This window comes from Amblyomma americanum, chromosome 3 (assembly GCF_052857255.1).
Source record: "Amblyomma americanum isolate KBUSLIRL-KWMA chromosome 3, ASM5285725v1, whole genome shotgun sequence".
In the NCBI taxonomy this organism is placed as follows: Eukaryota; Metazoa; Arthropoda; class Arachnida; order Ixodida; family Ixodidae; genus Amblyomma; species Amblyomma americanum.
In genome coordinates, this window is record NC_135499.1 from 203,605,412 (window position 1) to 203,623,722 (window position 18,311).

General features: G+C 44.9%; 1 protein-coding gene across 1 annotated transcript in view; it reads right to left on the reverse strand.

The window, feature by feature from the left end:
* Window positions 1–435: 435 nt before the first annotated feature.
* The window catches only part of LOC144125912 (adipokinetic hormone/corazonin-related peptide receptor variant I-like), a 50,053-nt gene continuing 32,177 nt past the window's right edge, over window positions 436–18,311 (reverse strand). Inside the window, exons 2-3 of the mRNA XM_077659719.1 lie at window positions 6,774–6,978; window positions 436–4,767 (exon numbers count right to left, since the gene is read on the reverse strand). Coding sequence (XP_077515845.1) covers window positions 4,169–4,767; window positions 6,774–6,978 — 804 coding nt within the window. The 3' untranslated portion in view covers window positions 436–4,168. The remainder of the gene's footprint in view (window positions 4,768–6,773; window positions 6,979–18,311) is intronic.

The window sequence follows — 18,311 nt, forward strand, 5'->3', positions numbered from 1 at the left end:
GTGGTTTCGTCTGCTCAAGGTGGGTCTGCTGAGCCTCGATGTGTTATTTAGACAAGGAAATGTTTGTGCGGAATCAAAATGTCAGTTGGTGCCTGGAAGGGTCAGTTAGCTTTCCTGATCCGCCTACTCCCGGTTAAGCCGCCGCGGTGGCTCATTGATTATGACGCTCGGCTGCTGACCCGAAAGACGCGGGTGCGATACCGGCCGCGGCAGTTGAATTTCGATGGAGACAAAATTCCAGAGGCCCGTGTACTGTGCGATGTAAGTGGACGTTATAGAACCTCAGGTGGTCGAAATTTCCGCAGCCCTTTACTACGGCGTCCCTCATAGCCTGAGTCGCTTTGGGACGTTAAACCCCTATAAACCATTCATCTACTCCCGGTTAAGGACGAGAAAACCAAAATTATGAACAACAAAGGAGCGCCAGACGGAAATGAGTGACACGTAACAAATATATTTATTTGTAACGAGAGTATTCGTAATGAATGACAAGAGATGTGCCAGTGGGATGTTAGAATGCAAGACATGAGAGGTACACATGTTCACAACAAACGCCAAGAAATTGTAAACAACACTTTCGTAGTGTCGAAGAAACATGATGATGATGATGATGAAGAAAGATATCGTCCACAAAAATAAAATGATTACGAGGTCCGTGTATTTTTATTTCCTTAATGGAAACATATCTACATGACACACCGGAATAAGAAACTGCCCGTATTTAAAGTCCTACGTAGCTTAAGGTTTTCGAGCCAGGTTTTTCCGGATTTTGTTACTTTTTTTGCAGCGTGCACAGCAGGGAAGACTTTCGGCGCATTTTCATGATCTTGAGCTTTAAGTTCTTTGCTTTTAACTGACTGATGTGAGGGCAGATTTATTTCATCATTGTTTTTTTTTTTCAAGTTGTAAGAAAGAAGCTGCTGCGTGGCAGGAAAAAATGCAGCTCTTAATCAAGGTGATATGTATTATACGCGAATGAAAGCTACATCATTCTGGAACGTGAACTTCATACAGGAGCAGCACCTGCAGAATTGTGGTACTGATGAAGAACGCACAAAAAACAGAACACAGTCTGTGGAAAGAGCATGATTAGACATACTATTATATACTACTGCGCAGGGAACCGTACATCCTCACAAAATATGCAGACTTAAAGAATGTTTAATTTTGAGCGCAACACCAGCAGCCCTAATGAAACCATGGCATTGTTTTAACCCAACAGAAATAAGCAGACTACAGCGCAGAGGGTAGTGCGGTACCGAACCTTTCAACATGTTAAGCCGGAAGCAGTATTAAAACATATTTTAGCAAACAACTTTTTTTGGAATGAGCTTTTACTTTAGCCACAGAGGAAACCTGTGGTGCTTTTTCATGCGTACGCGTAGCTTCTTTGCTGATTTCGTCCAGTTGCGCCAAATATAATTTCGTTTTAATTATACCTCAGTTAAATATTCGCGCCACCTTGTAAATTACGCAAAGCCGACCTAAACACACCGGGTAATTTAATTAGACCCTGTAAATAACCTATTAAGTAAGGAAAGAGGCACTTCGCTTTTTTTTTGCCAGTTCTGAGAAAAACATCTTTCAAACTGCTCTCATTACTCGATGCATTACCGGCACATTTTATGCGCCCCAGCTGGTGAATAGATTAAGCTGATCAACAGGGTCAGGATGGAATGAAGGGCCAGAAGGCGCTCGGACTAAGAACACTTCCGGGGAAGGTTTTCAACTTTGTTAATGAATAAAGTTTATTCTCTTTCTCTATATTAGCGTACGAAGAATCACAACGTGGAATAATGTCATGACAGTGATTATAGCTTAGTGCGTGCTTGTATGAATTTGAGCGACGCAGCATGAATTTAAAACGCCAAGAAATCGGCTGGTATCGAAACACTATGCCTAGAGACGTCATGAGAAATATGGGTACTTACGGGGCTATGTCGAAAAAAATCATCATGCAGTTCAAGATATACCAACGAAATATACTCTGAGTACAGAGAGGATTGACTTAATGTTTTGTTGCTAAAAAAGTTGTACCTTATGTTGACTTTTCTCATTGTCGATAAAATTAAGTGAAACAGATGAGGAAAAACTTTTTTAAAGTTGTTCACTTAACGCAGTAGATTAGCTTTAAAGCCAAATATTCAGCTCCATCTACATTATGGCGATATGACTGTGGACGGCTACGTGGTCCAGCTGATGGCCGTATAAGGTGAAAATATTGTCGCTTTGTAAATTACACCATATTTACAATCGGTACATTAGATATTCTACACATTTCTCACAATATTGGGACACGCATTTGACTGACACTTGCGCACTCAGGATGACACTGAAATTGTCATTGTCGTTTGGAGCAGAATATCAGGCCTGATCCGCAGAAAACGTCAGTCACTGCATTGATTGCGATGCGAAACGAGATATGAATGCTCCTGAGGTGCTACTTTGTGAACGCGAATCAAGGCACCAATTCTTGTGCATTTCTAACCTTCAGTTTATCGAATGGAGCCAAAGAGGTAGTGAGTTAAAAATGATGCATGTTTAGATTCAGTACTGAACTTTTCTTTTGGCTTACGCTCCTCATAAGAGAGGAGGAGAGGGCGGGTGGGATTTTTGGTTAAAATTTCTGGGGTGCTTACACTGAAGTCAGTTTGATAACTAGTAAAGTAACCTCGATAATCGATTACTAGTTATCGATTACTTATCAGTACACTGAATTACAAGGCAAACTAGTACATTTTATCAGGCGCGACAATGTTCCCATCTCTCAGTAGAGAAACGATCGGGCAGTGTCCGAGTTTCGCACTCGAAAATTTCCCATTCACATAAGACTGAAATGGTTCCATTAACTGGACTGGAACAATCTTTATTTACACATCTGAGCAGCACGCGGGTCATTGCGTAAGGTTTGAGCCTCCAAGTGAAATAACGGTGCCCGAGGGAGAGCTGCCAGAAGCGCGAATCAGTTATGGCCCGCTGATTTCGCTAGCGCACTTGACGCACTGCCGCACAACGATTCCAGTAGCGCTGCGATAGCACCCTTCATAGCCATTGCACGTGCACTGCATCTGAAACAAGTTTTGAATTGAGCACATAAATGCACCATAAAAAGGCACAGACACTTTGTGGTTGTGGTCGCGAACGTCTCCTGTGGTAGACTCGCCGTTCGCAGATGAAAATGTCCGAGGCGCTGCCAGACTCTAACGGTCCCTACACGAAGGACGGATTTTGGCCATTAGTCTTCCAATCATGTAGGACTTACAGCGAAAGTTATTTCCTTTGCTAGCGGAGCGTTAAGTATTATGCAGACACCCGAGACTGTAACTGTTGGGTATGCCATGGTCAGCCATTAACACATCACCAGTGAAGAAAGTGTTATTTCACAGGTAGCAATATTTGCGGTTTTAACAGCGTTTGTTCGATAACCGATGATTTCTTAGATAATTATGCTAATAAGATTATTGCGGTTTTATATTTAAGTTCTGCGGTTTTATATTAAGTGCCTGGGTATGTAAGCTCTGATGAGGGTTAAAGCGAAGTGAGTTGCTTTTAAGTTCTTGCGTTATCAATCCACAATCACTTCCTTGTTTTTACACTCCTGTTCACGTCACCTTGTATCACCTCATTCAGCCCGCTATCAGAACAAATTGCTAAAGCAAGCAAGGCTCCGGTGCCACGGAACAACGTTTTGTCATAAGACAGTGTACCTTCTCCTCTGTTCTGTTTGCAATGATGATGCACGTCTTGCCAACAAAATTCTCGCTCAAACTTCCGTCATTGTTACTATTTTACGCCGAAACTTTCGCGCACAGGAACTCTTCATAGCTCAAGCAACCAACCGTCTTTGGCACTTGCACCGGCATGCATCCGGAAGCACCTGAGATTGCCCACTGAGGACAGGACTGGTCCACTACTTCACACGTCTTGACGCTACAGTTCAGACTGAGTGCAGGACAAGTTAGGTAAACACGTGACTTGTATTTGGCTCTGTTCTCAATACTGTTATCAAGTAGCCTTTTCGCCATTAAAAGCACCGGCGAAGGTTGAAACGGGCGCTCACTGGAACTCTGCTGCACTTTAGGAAGGTCCCTGTCCAAGTACGGAGCAGCGTAAGTGGCAGCGTGTCGGGCCCATGCTCGGGCCCAAGCTTTTCCTCGTCAATTTTACTTCATATACTCTGCGCCGCGTGCCTGGTGGCGTGGCCGTTCATGGAGGTGCGGCACATCGTCACCGAGGTGTGCCTCACTTCCAGCTGCGTGTGGCAGGCGCCCGTGTCGTGGTTGTCTAGGATGGAGCGCGCCTCGTGGCCGTCCGACGAGCACATGGAGCAGCAGTCCCTGGTGAACTCCACCCTGTGGACGGGCGTGTTGGGCACCCACGAGTTGACCGTCTGCTTCGAGGGCTTCCTCGTGAGCGTGCACTGGGCACGACGCGCGCTCTGGCCCCAGAGGCACGACTGGCGGCAGCAGGCCTTGCGGAAGCTGGACGTGAAGCTGCCGTACACGAGCGGGTTCACGCACGAGTTGGACACGGCGAACATGAAGAGCGACGACTGCAGGTAGCCGTCCACGTTGCTGGCGCTCTCCGGGTCGATCTGGTACCACAGCACCATGACCACGTACGGCGTCCAGCACAGGAAGAACGCGAGCACGATGATGATGGTCAGCCGCAGCGTTCGGTTCCGAGCGCGAGTGATGTGACGGACGTCGGAGCGACGCAAGCGCAGGCGGCCTGCTTGTTGCTGCTCCGGCAACACCAGCTGGTCCGCTGCATGGGGGAAAATGCGAGGGAAGCATTTTTTTTTCATGTTTAAGCTCGGTGTATTCAGTTTAGGCCATGCAGATGGTGGGCCAAAACGTATTCCTCCTTATTGGAAAAACAGAAAAGATGCATCAGGCAGCATGCATCCTTTATAGTACCCGTTATTCTAGTGTATATATCCAGTCTGATAACACAATAGGATAATCGGTTTCTACATAAACTACGTTTTCTGAGGAAGGAGAGACACAAGAATCAAGAACGGAAGGGGGCGGTTGGTAGGACAGGGTTAATAAATTCTCTATTTTAGCGAATCATACATCGTGCCACGGTTTACAGGGGGTGGTCCTTCCGAACATTCTTTAAGTTCTCAACAGTGAGAATAGGAGGACTGCTTCAAGTAGGCCAGCATTCACAAGTCCTCGTGTAAATCTGCGCATATGATACCGAAAGCAACTGCGAGTATTCATGTAAACAACGTCTGGTAATGTTGCGTCATGAACGCCTAAGCCTGCGACGAAATGGACCAAAGAAAAAAAGACTCAGAACCGGGCCTACAATTGGCCCTGAAGTCTGCAACCAAATATATATTTTCTGTCTCTATACATACACAAGGCAAGGCTTGAGAGTGGTTATGAATGCGCACAAAGTTGTTCCGTGGAGGCTTAATTGTCTGTCAAGGTCTCCTGCAAGCTTTACCCCTTGGGCGTGTGATCTTATAGGATACAAGTGCTTAGGTTCGAAGGAGCGAAAATAATTGCTTTTAGCTCGAGCTTCTTTCCTTTGCCGGCTCGCAGGTAACCTGCTTAGCTCGCTTTCCGTTCAACAGCATGCCGTTGTCGTTCCACACGTGGAGTTGGTGATGCGCACTTGTTTTTTCTGCTCTTCCGTCTCATTCTTTATAACACCTTAGGCGACGCGAAGGGAGCTGAAAGCTGTCAGAAGCCATTTATTTTTAACCTTTTCTTCCGGCCTGGTCAACTTCAATCTTCGTACACTTCTTTAGTAAACAACGAAATTATATAAATGCACTTCACGCATTAAGCGCATTTCCTCCACGTGCTTCACATTATTGAAACTGGGATCTCCGCATAATGGCAAAATTAAATCCCCGTTCGTCCTGAAAACATTAGGCGAATCTTTTCATCTGGCTACATTGCCAGCCTGTTGGTTTGAGAGGTGTTTAAGGTGCACGTAAAAGTTTTTCAGAAAGCAGCAGCAGCTTATGCTGCATGATCAGGCGCTGTTCCTTAGGTGCAATTAATACGAGTGGAGCAAGGTTTGGCTGCATTTAAATCAGTAATGCAATTATTTCCATTCTCTGACGCTCGAAATCGTTTTAAGTCACGCTAAAAACACCTTAACTCACGCGAAGTCAGTGTGAACCAAGATAGGGATGGGTAAAGGCCCGGAAAGGAATAAGAGCGTGTACTAAGTTCCTTGTGTTTTCAGCACACTGAAGGCATACAGACCAACACCGTGTTTGCAAACAAAACGGTGGGGGTTCTGGGCAGGGCACACATTTGTCGTGGCGTTTTTACAAAGATTGCTTCGAAATAAGATAGAATACTTTGTCGCATATTTCTTCAAAGCACTCGCCAGCTGTTAAGAAACAGCCTCCTCCAGTAGTGCTATGGGAAACGAGAAAAATATTTCTGAAAGTTTTGCTTACATGTATTTCTACGGGCAGCGTTACCGTTCCGTACCCCCAGCCAGGAGGAGTCATTCCCATATTCAGGTGTTTAAAGAATTGATCGCCGTCGAAATGAGGTTTCATACTTTCAGAAAATGTTCTAGGATGAACTTCGCAGCACGTAACAAAAGGACATCATAGGTGCTCTATGAACTTAAAAAACTGCTTTGAAAACTTTTGATTCCATGTATTCCTACGGGCGCTAAGCCTACTTTTCACACCTAAGTTTTTCCCCAGTCGTTCCAGCCGGCGACGGCAACACCACCGCATGTTGCTTACGTCACAGGTTGGTGTTTGTCTACACGTGCCCAAGGGGCCTTACCGTGGGACTCCTTGGACTGCTTGTGTATCTCCCAGAGGATACGGCAGTAGCAGACCACGATGGCCACCAGGGGGACCCCGTAAAGAGCGAGCAGGCAGAAGAGGTTGTAGGCCTTCTCCTGCCACGGCACCGCGAAGAAGGCGAAGGTCACACACTGGCGGAAGCCGGGCATCATAGGGTGCTCCATGACGCGGAAGATCACCGCCTGCGCACGATGAGAGAGACAATTTTGCGAGGCGGGTCAGATATAGAAGTGCGGTGTTTAAGATATCAAGGATAATGAGAAGGAGAAAAATGTGGATATTTAATAATCTTGAATAAAGATTCCATGACATGTTTCAACGGACCTCTAGACCTCTTCTGGCTGGAAAAGTTACTCCGTAGCGTTTATAGCATTTGCTGTTTTAGAATGCCCTATAGCTTTCGTTTTGTGCCGGTATACTTGTGCAGCACACTTTTATAGACTTTTATTTTGGGAGATTGACTCCAATACATCAAAGGACACTTACTATGCCTCTTCGTTGGAGTTGGTCTACTGTCGAACGATATTCAGTGAGCCCCAGAAAGTTTTTTTGTTTATGGGTGATCTAGTTAAGATAGCTTAAAGATGAAGTCACCTGTAGAGTATTGTTATGCTTGGGCGCAATAAATTGCGCTTAAAATTGATCAGTCTTGTTAAAAAAACATGTCCAGTACAAGTCAATAAAAACATTACGCTTTTGTCACGCGCGTCATCACGGGACTTCCGATGATAATTCCAATTTCCTTACTACAGGAACAGACCGAAATGAATACTTTGCAGGAAATGGCAGAGAAGAGAACACCAGCCCGATAAGAAAAGTCGAGGATCACCAAAGATATATTTGCCTGTTCCGCTATGTGAGCGGTACCCCAGCAGCACTCCAAAATGCCGCCGGAGGAACGCGAGCCCACTTTCGAAACCTACATTTCGATCGCAATCAAGGTGCCCTGCTCGTGAAGGAAACTGAGCCATTGACGGCAAAACACGTCCATGCCATGCGAAAGAGGCTTGAAAGAGCACACTAGGGGTTACATTCTATAAGCTGTCCGTTTTCTGTTGTTAATTACTCGTCCCTCTGGTCCCATCTAAGTGGTCACTGGCTGTCAGTGGCTGTCAAGCGTCTATACGACAGGCGAACTGGCCATTGAGTGGTTGGCGACGGAACCTCACCATAGGCTACATATCGCAGCCAATGGGAGCCATTGGTCAGGTCCGGTCTCCTGCTGTTGACAAAGCGGTGCCATGCACCTCAGTATTGGCTATACGCGTATATTGCATCCCATTTCAGCAAATGGTGAGGTCCGGTCGCCAACCACCAAATGGCTGGGTCGCTTTCCGCTGACGCTTGAAAACCGAGGGTACATCTCAGTGACCTCTTGCGGAGGACGAAATAGACGCGAAATGACAACAGAAAATGGACAGCTCAAAGAATACGGCCCCTGACCGATTTGACAAAGGGCATGCTGATACATGCCGGCGCTTCAACTCGAGCCGATGGACTGACTACAGCTTTTTTTTTATTGTCTCCAGCATATTGTCTAAGGAGAATGTCGTTATGTGCGCGTAAAAACGAAACTACAGCGACAGTGAAATTACGTGTGGCATCAGGGACACCGCACTGGTTTTGCTTTTGTGAGAGATCCGTAATCTATGGGAGTGGTGTAATTTCATGCGGGCAAGACAAATGCCAGTGTTGAGCCGAAGGCAGTCCAAAACACCACCTTACTTCTTCCGCAAGACATCTGCAACCTTAATCGGCTTAACGCCCATCAAATCACTGTCAAATGAATAGCAGACCGAGAAAACACTTTTGGCAATGAGCCCGCTGAAGCGCTTGCAAGAATTCGCCCGACGCTGGCAGGAGCATAGAAGAGCCGACTACCCTTTACGACCCAGAACTTGTTCGCGGGTTACTTGGTGCACCCTGACAGACAAATGAAGTGCGAGAAACGTAGAAGGGCAAAGCAAGCTGACATGCATGACGAGCAAGCACATGCGCATCTGGTCGTCGTGTGTGTTCGCTTTATACGCTTTCGTATATTTACCGCAGTTAATTTGTCGGTACAACAAAGGCAGGCGACTACGATAACTAGATCGCAAACACCGGTGTCACCCACGCACAAAACCACTTAGTCCACCGGCCTTTGATGAGGAAGCCTGTTTCCGCCGAGCGTTTCCTCATCAGGGAAGTGCCATGCGAGGCCTGGAGGACATTTTGATATCGCTTTTTATATTTTTTGCGCGAAAGCACTGCTTCGTGGGTTCAAACCCAGCCAAGAATCCTGTGGCTTGCATGATCTTGAAGGTGCAGAAATACAATGAATATTGTCGCGACTGGGTTCCAAGCTCCTGGCGGCCACTGTAGTGGTGTAGTGGCTTCGCTGGCCACTACACGAGAGCACTATGCTATCGGCGCAGCCGATCATGTCTAGTTAAAGTGCGACACACTCTCGCACTGTGCATCGTGGTGATTCATGTTGACGATGTTGAAAAAAAAATAACGTAGAAAAGATGCATAGAGAGGTACACACCACGTGCGCTGGCTTTCAGTTCAAATCCCTGCAGCTGAAACAACCGAACCGAATACTAAAGCAACCGAAAATTGAAGCCGGTTTAATGTGTACCAAGCATTTGCAGGGTGCGGCATGCTTTATAATTTGGCCTCTTCTGGGGATAGGGGTGACTTCCGGTGTTTGGAACATTCCGAGAGACTGGAAAATTTGAAGATATTTCCGGAGTGGTGCTCCTGGAAGATAAAAAAAAAGCGGCCCTCTTAAGCTGCTACCAGTTGCCTGATTCACTCAATGGTTGACTGGCGCCTTCTACACCAACCACAGTGCGTTTGCGTCTTCAGCGACATTGGTATATCTTTAATGGTAGTAAGAAATTACGAGACATGCATGTCAGAGCCTGTGCGTCAGCTTAAAATTATATTGCATTTGTTTTTCTGAATGCCGTTTTATGCGAATAAGCTTGATTATAATCGGCCATTCTGTTAAGGACAAATCTGCTAACACGTCTCATATTTTCCACCACTGACGTCCCTTTCCACGCGGCGGATAATTTCATGGCAAAACCGGTGTCATACAACAATGTGACATCAATTAGAGACGAGATTTGTCACTGGGGAAACACACACACACACGAAGGGTTTTGAGGCGGGCTAGTTGGTGGATTTCGTTCATGATTGAACTGCGCGAAAAATAATTGTGGCCTTCTTAATCGCAAAAAATACGAACAATTGCGTGTGCACTCCATCCATTCTGCTTTCAAATGAAGAAATCTCGTTTTTAGAAGGTAAAACTTTAGACTGTCCTTTGTAACGCTGCACCTTTACTCTTGTTACTTGTTGTTTCCTTCCTTTTTACGTTTTAGCCCGGTTTTAGCTTTTTATTCATAATCGCGTCGCTTTTATCTTTGTTTTTTGTTGTTTCCATTTTCACTCTCGGTTTTAACCTCGTTGGTATTCTGGATTTGTATCATTCATATGGTTTCGCTTTTATGCCCTTTCGATTATTTTTTAGTGTTTGCACCTTCATCGTTTACTGTTGTTACTGTTGGTCCCATGTCACATCGCTTTTTGCTTACTAAGTTTTTTCCTTTGCTCGTATTACATGGTTCGGCCGTGTGTCACTTAGTTTCAATGTCAGGTGTTCACTTGCCTCCTCCTCTCTCCTTTTATATAGGTAACAAGTGTGTTTAGGCATGCATGCACACGCTTACAATTTGTTTTTTTTAGATTGGTTCCCTAGTTCGTATCTACCCAATTGTTAATCTGCTGTGTTGGTTCCTGGCTGTTTCATGTGGTGATTAGGTGTGCATAAAAGGAATGCTCGAGGCGTTTTTTGAATTACAAGTTGGAAGTGTCTGCGCTGTGTGTGTGTACGTGTTTCTTCTTGGTCCCCGTTTCTTTCGCGCAGTTCAATCATGAACACACACACACACACACACACACACACACACACACACACACACACACACACACACACACACACACACACACACACACACACACACACACACACACACACACACACACACACACACACACACACACACACACACACACACACACACACACACACACACACACACACACACACACACACACACACACACACACACACACACACACACACACACACACACACACACACACACACACACACACACACACACACACACACACACACACACACACACACACACACACACACACACACACACACACACACACACACACACACACACACACACACACCGAAGCGTGGCCTTGTGGTAGAGCATCCGGTTCGCATTCGGGAGGTGCTGGGCTCGATCCCCAGACCAAACCGTTTGCCTTGACGGATCAGAGATAAGTTCCGGCGTCAAGCAACCCTAAATCCGCCTGGTACGGTAGAAGTCCAACTTGTGGCTATTTTTTTCTTACAAAGTCGGACAGCCGGAACAGCCGGACTTGCCCAGGACCGCAGTGAACCTCTGAACTGCTTCTGTTGAAGGATCGCTTAGTGTTGAACTTGACGCTGGTTAGATCGTACGAGCTTTGAGTCGACCTTTTCGCATGGGAGTGAAACACGAACCACTTTTTCAGGCTGAGTGTTTGAAACTGGTTTGGCCTCCTCCCAGCACACACCCCTTAAGAAGCCGGGCGCCGGGCCGGAGGTGGCTTGTACCCATTTTTACCGGTGGGTGTCCGGCAGTGCGTTTCGAACAACCCCCTCTCCCCTCCCCTCCCCTCCTCTCTCTCTCTCTCTCTCTCTCTCTCTCTCTCTCTCTCTATATATATATATATATATATATATATATATATATATATATATATATATATATATATATATATATATATATATATATATATATATATATATATATGCATGCAGACAAGGTAAAGGAAATGAGGGGCTCGTTTGACAAGCACATGAAGGAAGCCAACAGTCACCGGAACGAAGGTGCATAGAGGAGGAACGTTTCTATTTTTTTAAGTTTGTAGTGCTGATCAGTGGAAGAGATAATACTTCGATTAATCTGTCGCTTAAAGAAAATTACTTCCAAAGCAGCAGAAAAAATAACCATGCCGCCGGTGGGATCCGAACCCACGACCTCCGAATATCGCTTCCGGTGCTCTACCAGCTGAGCTACTGCGACGGCTGTCCAATCTGCTGCTCTAGCGGGTATTTATGTTTATTGCGTATTGCGTACAAGCGAACCTGCGCCACCCTCGTCCATTGCGGTGGGGTGGACGTAGCACGTCCTATATATATATATATATATATATATATATATATATATATATATATATATATATATATATATATATATATATATATATATATATATATATATATATATATATATATATATATATATATATATATATTTCTTCATTGTAAAAATAATCTTGAAGATTAAGAAATTGCCTAGCATTCTTCATGCGCAAGCTTCAAACATTAATATTTATAAAGAAAGAAAAAAATGCTCCATTAAGCTTGCATGCACTGAGGAGGCCATTAAAAATCTGTATGGCATATCTGAGTCAAGAAAATACGTTTCAAGTGGCAATTTTTGTTTATTGTCTCTGTGTGCATATTTTTGTCGAAGCTTTTCGTGTTTCTGACTGAAGAAACTTGCATTAACCAAGTGACAAATTTGAGCAGACAATCCTGAATCATTGGTGAGTAACGAGCTGACGACTTGGTAGAAGATGAAAAGCTCAGAACTGAATTCACCTGGCAACCGTACACGTGAAAGAAAAGTAGCAGCGTGGTCTTCAAGCCCTATCGTGCACCTCTAACGTCGTTTTCATGCTATAATGCAGAAAAGAAAGGTTTCAGATGTTTACATAGTTTTCTTTCATCCTGCCGCCATCTTCTTTCTTTCTATTTCGGCTTCGGTGTTCCGGAAGCCATCACGAAGTCACCTTTGTTTACGACAACGTCGCTTTTCGCCAATCAATGCCTACTGTCCCTTGCCAGCAGAGGCGTGGCAGCACTAAAGTACTACGCTGTGTTACGCAAGAAGGGATGTTTTGACGCTGCAGTTCCTGTCGCGAATAAGCACTTCAGCAGAAAATGATTGAGCGATCGCAATAAAGTGCTTTCCCTTTACAATATGCGGATGTACGACGCCGAAAGCGGAATGCACGGCTTGTTTGATATGCTAAAACATGCTAATTTAGACAGTCGTTTCATCCCAGCCCTGTCTAGCAGAGCGCACATAGCGCAAGCAAGCTTGAATGTAAGCATGGAGTGCCAACTAACCCAGCAATTCGTTTTGAGCGAGCGAAGAAAGCCACGTGTTTTCGTTATTCGAAGCGTTCTTACTCAAGACGGAACCGAGCTGCCGCACTTCCCTTTCCGTAATCCTATTTGCACCGGAGCGAATACGGCATTAATGAGGCTCACAAATGCTAAGCATCGTTCATCATTATGCCAAAATTGATATACCAAGAAAAAGAAAAAAAAAACAGTGCAGGTATAGTAGCTGTGGCCGAAAGTTGTAAAATGAGGATACTGCTATTGCTTCGGAGCGTGCTTGTTATCCCCGAGGAATTGCTGGGATAGGTAGAAGGCAGTGCTTACTTATATCACCTAGTTAAGCGATCAATAGCGGCTTATAAACGAAGTAATACAGTATTATCGATGTGTACTGTAGTGCGGGCAAACACAAAAAGCAATGATAAGTGGTTATAAACACGGGATCCAATTATACACGGCGAAAGTTGACTGGAAAGGGGCGTATGGGTCTAATGTTCAACCCATGATACACGAATTGACCGGGAAATGATCTACCGCTGTAGTCATGAAAGAAAATGAAAACACGGACTCACAACAAAAGGAAGCCGACAGACCACTTCCCGTTTTGTAATGAGCAGATTTCGATATCAGTAATCACATAGTAAGTGATGTTTATTTCTTACGCTTCAACAGAGTGGCAAGATTATTTGCTCCTCAGATGTTCAATGTTGATTGCATCCTAAACTACGGTTGAAAAAGAGCCGAGACTTCTAAATCTATCGATACACCTTGATTATGCAAGAAATCAGAAAAAAAGCGCTTCATCATCAGCCTGACTGCGCCCACTGCAGGACAAAGGCCTATCCCATGTCACTCCAATTAAGCCTTTCTTGTGTCAACTGCGGCCACCCTGTGCCTGCAAACTTCCTAATCTCATCCGCCCATCTAACTTTCTGCCGCCCCCTGCTACGCTGCCCTTCCCTTGGAATCAATACTAATACCCTTAAGGATCAGCTGTTATCTTGACTTCGCATTACATGCCCTGCCCAAACTCATTTCTTCCTCTTGATTTGTACTAGGATGTCATTTACCCATGTTTTACCCATGATCCACTCAGCGCTCTTTTTGAGCAAGCACATAATCTTGCACAGAAAGGAATATTGTCACGTAGTGGTGACGGCAGTCGAAGCAGCGATGAAGACGGACGAAAGGGTCTTCTACAAGAAAACTGTTTATTGGGCTGACTTGCACCCAAAATGGACTGCATCACTCGGCGGCGGCGAAGCGACAAGCGTGCTCGGCGGTCGTCGAACAGAATGCCCGCCGCTGTCGGCCGTGCTCAATTTAAAGCTAATAGCGAACTTTCGAGATAAAGCGTGCAAAGTTACTAGAACATTCCGGAACAACGTAGAATCAGCTCTGCCTGGCTGCGATCTATCGAGATAAATCTAGTCGCGTCTTGCGTCGCAAACAAAGCGATAAAGTGGTGTGGCGGCATATTTGAAAGACGAACAAACACTGCAATTATTCGCGGCAATATGAAAGCTGTCCGTCTGGCATTCCAAGAGCAAACACAACTGAATCTTCGTTGGATAAGTGTCCTGTAGGATTTCCAGCCGTGGGCATGGAGAAAATATTTAAGCACTCTTGACCACTACTTTCGTTTCGGTGTTGGGAAATAAAGCTCTCTAATGGCCTTCAAGTAGAAGCTGGGTAAGCATACCATTAGTGCCGTCCATAAGCTTATAACTGAATTTTGTGAACTGAAGCAAACGGGATGGGATTTACAACCAATGCGACGCAAAGTTAGTAACCGTACCTAATCGGCTTAGAAAAGCCTCTCGTAAAAGGATTTCACTGCGCGATTGTTATTTCACAACATGCTTAAATGGAGCGCCTCGCGCCGTAAGGATGTGCAAGACTCGAGTGAATACGTGTAAATGACAGGTTGTTGTTCTATAGTGTCCAGTCACTCAAAAAATGTGTCCCAGAACAAATCCGCACATGTCAACGCAAAATATTTTGCCCCAACGTGTAACGCGACAAAAACTGACTGAGCAGACTTTATTACAAGAATTAAGCTTTGAGGTTCAAAACAAAAATAAATTTAACCACTTAAATATTATCGCGTTACTTTTGTTTTCCTTGTTTTTTTCCTAGCCCCATAATTTTACTCAAATGGCAAAATAGGAGTGACTTGTGCGGCTAAATAAGGTCGTAAAGTTGGCTTTCTTGCATTGCGTATTTATAACATGGCTTCACTTGCGTTTCTTATGGATTAAGCATAGACGCCGTTTGTGCATTTGGTGACGTAGAAGAAGTTGACTTGATTTCGGTGACGATGCCATGCGCCGGGCCGCCGTTTTATCAATATGAGAACTAACTGAACGAGCTCTCAAATGCGTAATTCGATACTAGACATTTCGAACCACATTGGCTGTGGAGAAAATTTAAAAACCGGGCTCATCTTCGGTGTTGGCGACGTTCCCTTTCAGCACATAATCTTTTCCCACAAAATAAGAAATAAAAAGTTCATTGCTTATTTAATTTAATTCTTCGTCTAAAAATTGATTTTTATCACGTACTTAATGTCCGCTTGGCTGCACAGTCCACCTGCGCATACCGCACCGACGTATCTCGCGCAGGTTTTAAAACAAAAATCTAAAATTAAAAAAGATTGAAAAAAGTCACCCTCTATGACATAGCGCGCAGTTACGGGTAATTTTGGCTGTATAACCGCAGCGGTGGCCAAGTGGTTGAGCATCCGCCTCGCATGCTGGAGGTGCGGGATTCGCTCCTCAGTGCCGCCGGGTGCCCACCAGTGATACAATGGGTTCAAGCTTTCACTGGCCTGGTGCTCGGCTTATATAGGGTGAAAATGCTTCGGAAGTGTGTGTTTGACCCCTCTTGGGGAGATGAAAACATCTTGTGCCATGGCGCTCCTTGGCCATAGATGCCCTTGCGCCATAAAAATTCATCATCATCATCATCATCATCATCATCATCATCATCATCATCATCGTCGTCGTCATCGTCATCATCGTCATCATCATTTTGTTTTTATATGTAGCAGCTAACTTTTGGTCACAAAAAAATAAGTTCCTTACAATAAAAATCTTTTATCGTTGCCGATTTTAGAAGTGATATCCCGGTTTGATTCCAGCTTCCGGGCGTTAGTGCAGTTTATGACAGAACTAGCCACGCCATCTCCCAAGGTCCAGGAGATGGCGACTGGAGCTGTTATGGTGAAGTTCTCCTTCTTGCACATGCACTGTTAAAGTAACCTGCATTCTTGAGCCCACTTATGTAAACGTTTGAACCACCCGTAACAAAACATATGTGAGTTCAGGCCTGTGTTCATCTTTTCTCTGCGCCCGTTCACTCTTTGCGCCTGTGTATATTCTTGCGCTGCTATCAACAGATATACGAAAGGCGTAGACAATGTGGAGAAGTCCCATGACGAAGAGAAAAAGACGGCATTGCATCGCGGCTCGATTGGGAATCGCCGGTGCCGAAGCAGCGAACAAACCCTGTAATTGGCCCTAGAGGAAGTGCCCCGCTGGTCTGAGCACTGGAACAGAAGAAGCCCCTTCTTGTTTGCTCAGGCGAGTAAGAGGGGGCGTTGCCGATGACAGCTAAAGCTACCTGGGAGAAGCGAGCCAACTTCTTACCGAGGCTAGAAATGGTACAGCCTGTGTAAGGGGCCTGGCACTCCTGTGGGACAAACGGAAAGTGCTGTTCCTCCTTTGATGGTCACCGCTATTTTTCTCTCTTTTGTCGTCACTCCAGCTATGCTCCTTCGCACAGGCCGGTGCGCTGTCCTCGGTCTAATTTATACCTGCCTTGTTAGCCTCCATGTTTCTGCTCCAAGGTGTGTATTAGCAGCACACACCGTTCATGTACTTACTTTCATTCTAAAGATACTGATAGGCTACTGTTTGTAACTTTGGAGTGCTTCCAGACCGCGCTTCGACCAATTGTAATTCACCTGGCAATTTCTTTCTGATGGTCACCAGTCGTAAATTTCTGTTTCTTTCCCAAGACTATTTAAGTCATGGGAAATGGGTTGAATTTCATTCCCGAATTTAGATAGTGGTACCAAAGGTTAAAGACCACCATAATGACTTCGAACTGTTTGGTGACCCTTGCTACAATGCCACAAGCTGGTACTGCCAAAATTATGGCCGGTTGTAACCGCAAGCTCTGCGAGTTGAGCAACTTTTGTCGCATGACAAGAATGACCATCGTCGATATGGCTAGTAATATAACCTGGGGGGTTGTTTGATGCATGGTTCTCTAAAAAGACGAGGCCCAGAAAAAGAGCGCACATAAGAAAGAGTGATGCGGATGTTTCATCTCAATTCCCTGCATGCTGTCTTTTTACCGCTTCGCGTTTTTTTTTTGACATGGTTAATAAAGGTGAATAATTTATCGATGTAGTTCCTTCAACCCGCGAGATTTGCGCGAGAGGTGGCCGAGTGGCTGCTTTACCTTTGTTTGTATCTCTTTACTGATGGAACCGCATGAGCCAAACTAAACACCACGTTCTTCGCAATTGCTCTGAAGATGTTTACGTTATTTGGTCGGCTAGTTGCATGCGGCAAGTGTTCAAGTCCCTGCTGAATACAACCGACACTTGTAGGTTACCTAGAAGCACGCCGTAATAGATATGGACTTTCTACTAAATAACATAATCAATGCCGATAGGCCCAACTCCAAATTTTTGACAATGGGGACATAATCGTGCGCCGCAAGAGACCTCTTTTCAAGATACTCCCTAACGAGAAATGCGGAATAAGCGCATTTTCTTTTCAATAGGAAACTGTTGATTAAGGCAATTATTTCGCATATCATAACAATATACCACAAAAATCAATGTATCGATAGATCCCTCCTCAAGACGCGTGTATTTTTTGCTAAATATTGTTAAAAATGCGCTCCCATAGTTTTCTATGGTAGTCTAAACTACCAGCTGCAAGTACAGGACAGGTTGACAGCGCAGGACTGAGCAAGGTTTTGCTACGCGTCGGAAGGTCAGACCATTCCTATCAGTATGTTCATAACAGGACCTTCCGGAGTTTCCTCACAAATAATGTAAAAGAACACATCCTATTGGTTTCCTACGGCAGCCTTAACTACTTCGTGCGATGGCAGGACCAACGTTAAAAGCAAGATTTAATATGCATCAAAAGGTTAGGCCATCACCATCAATACGTTCATGACAGTGTATTTCAATATTCCACAGTTGCCTCATAATAAAAAATGATGTCCAGGAAAGCGGGA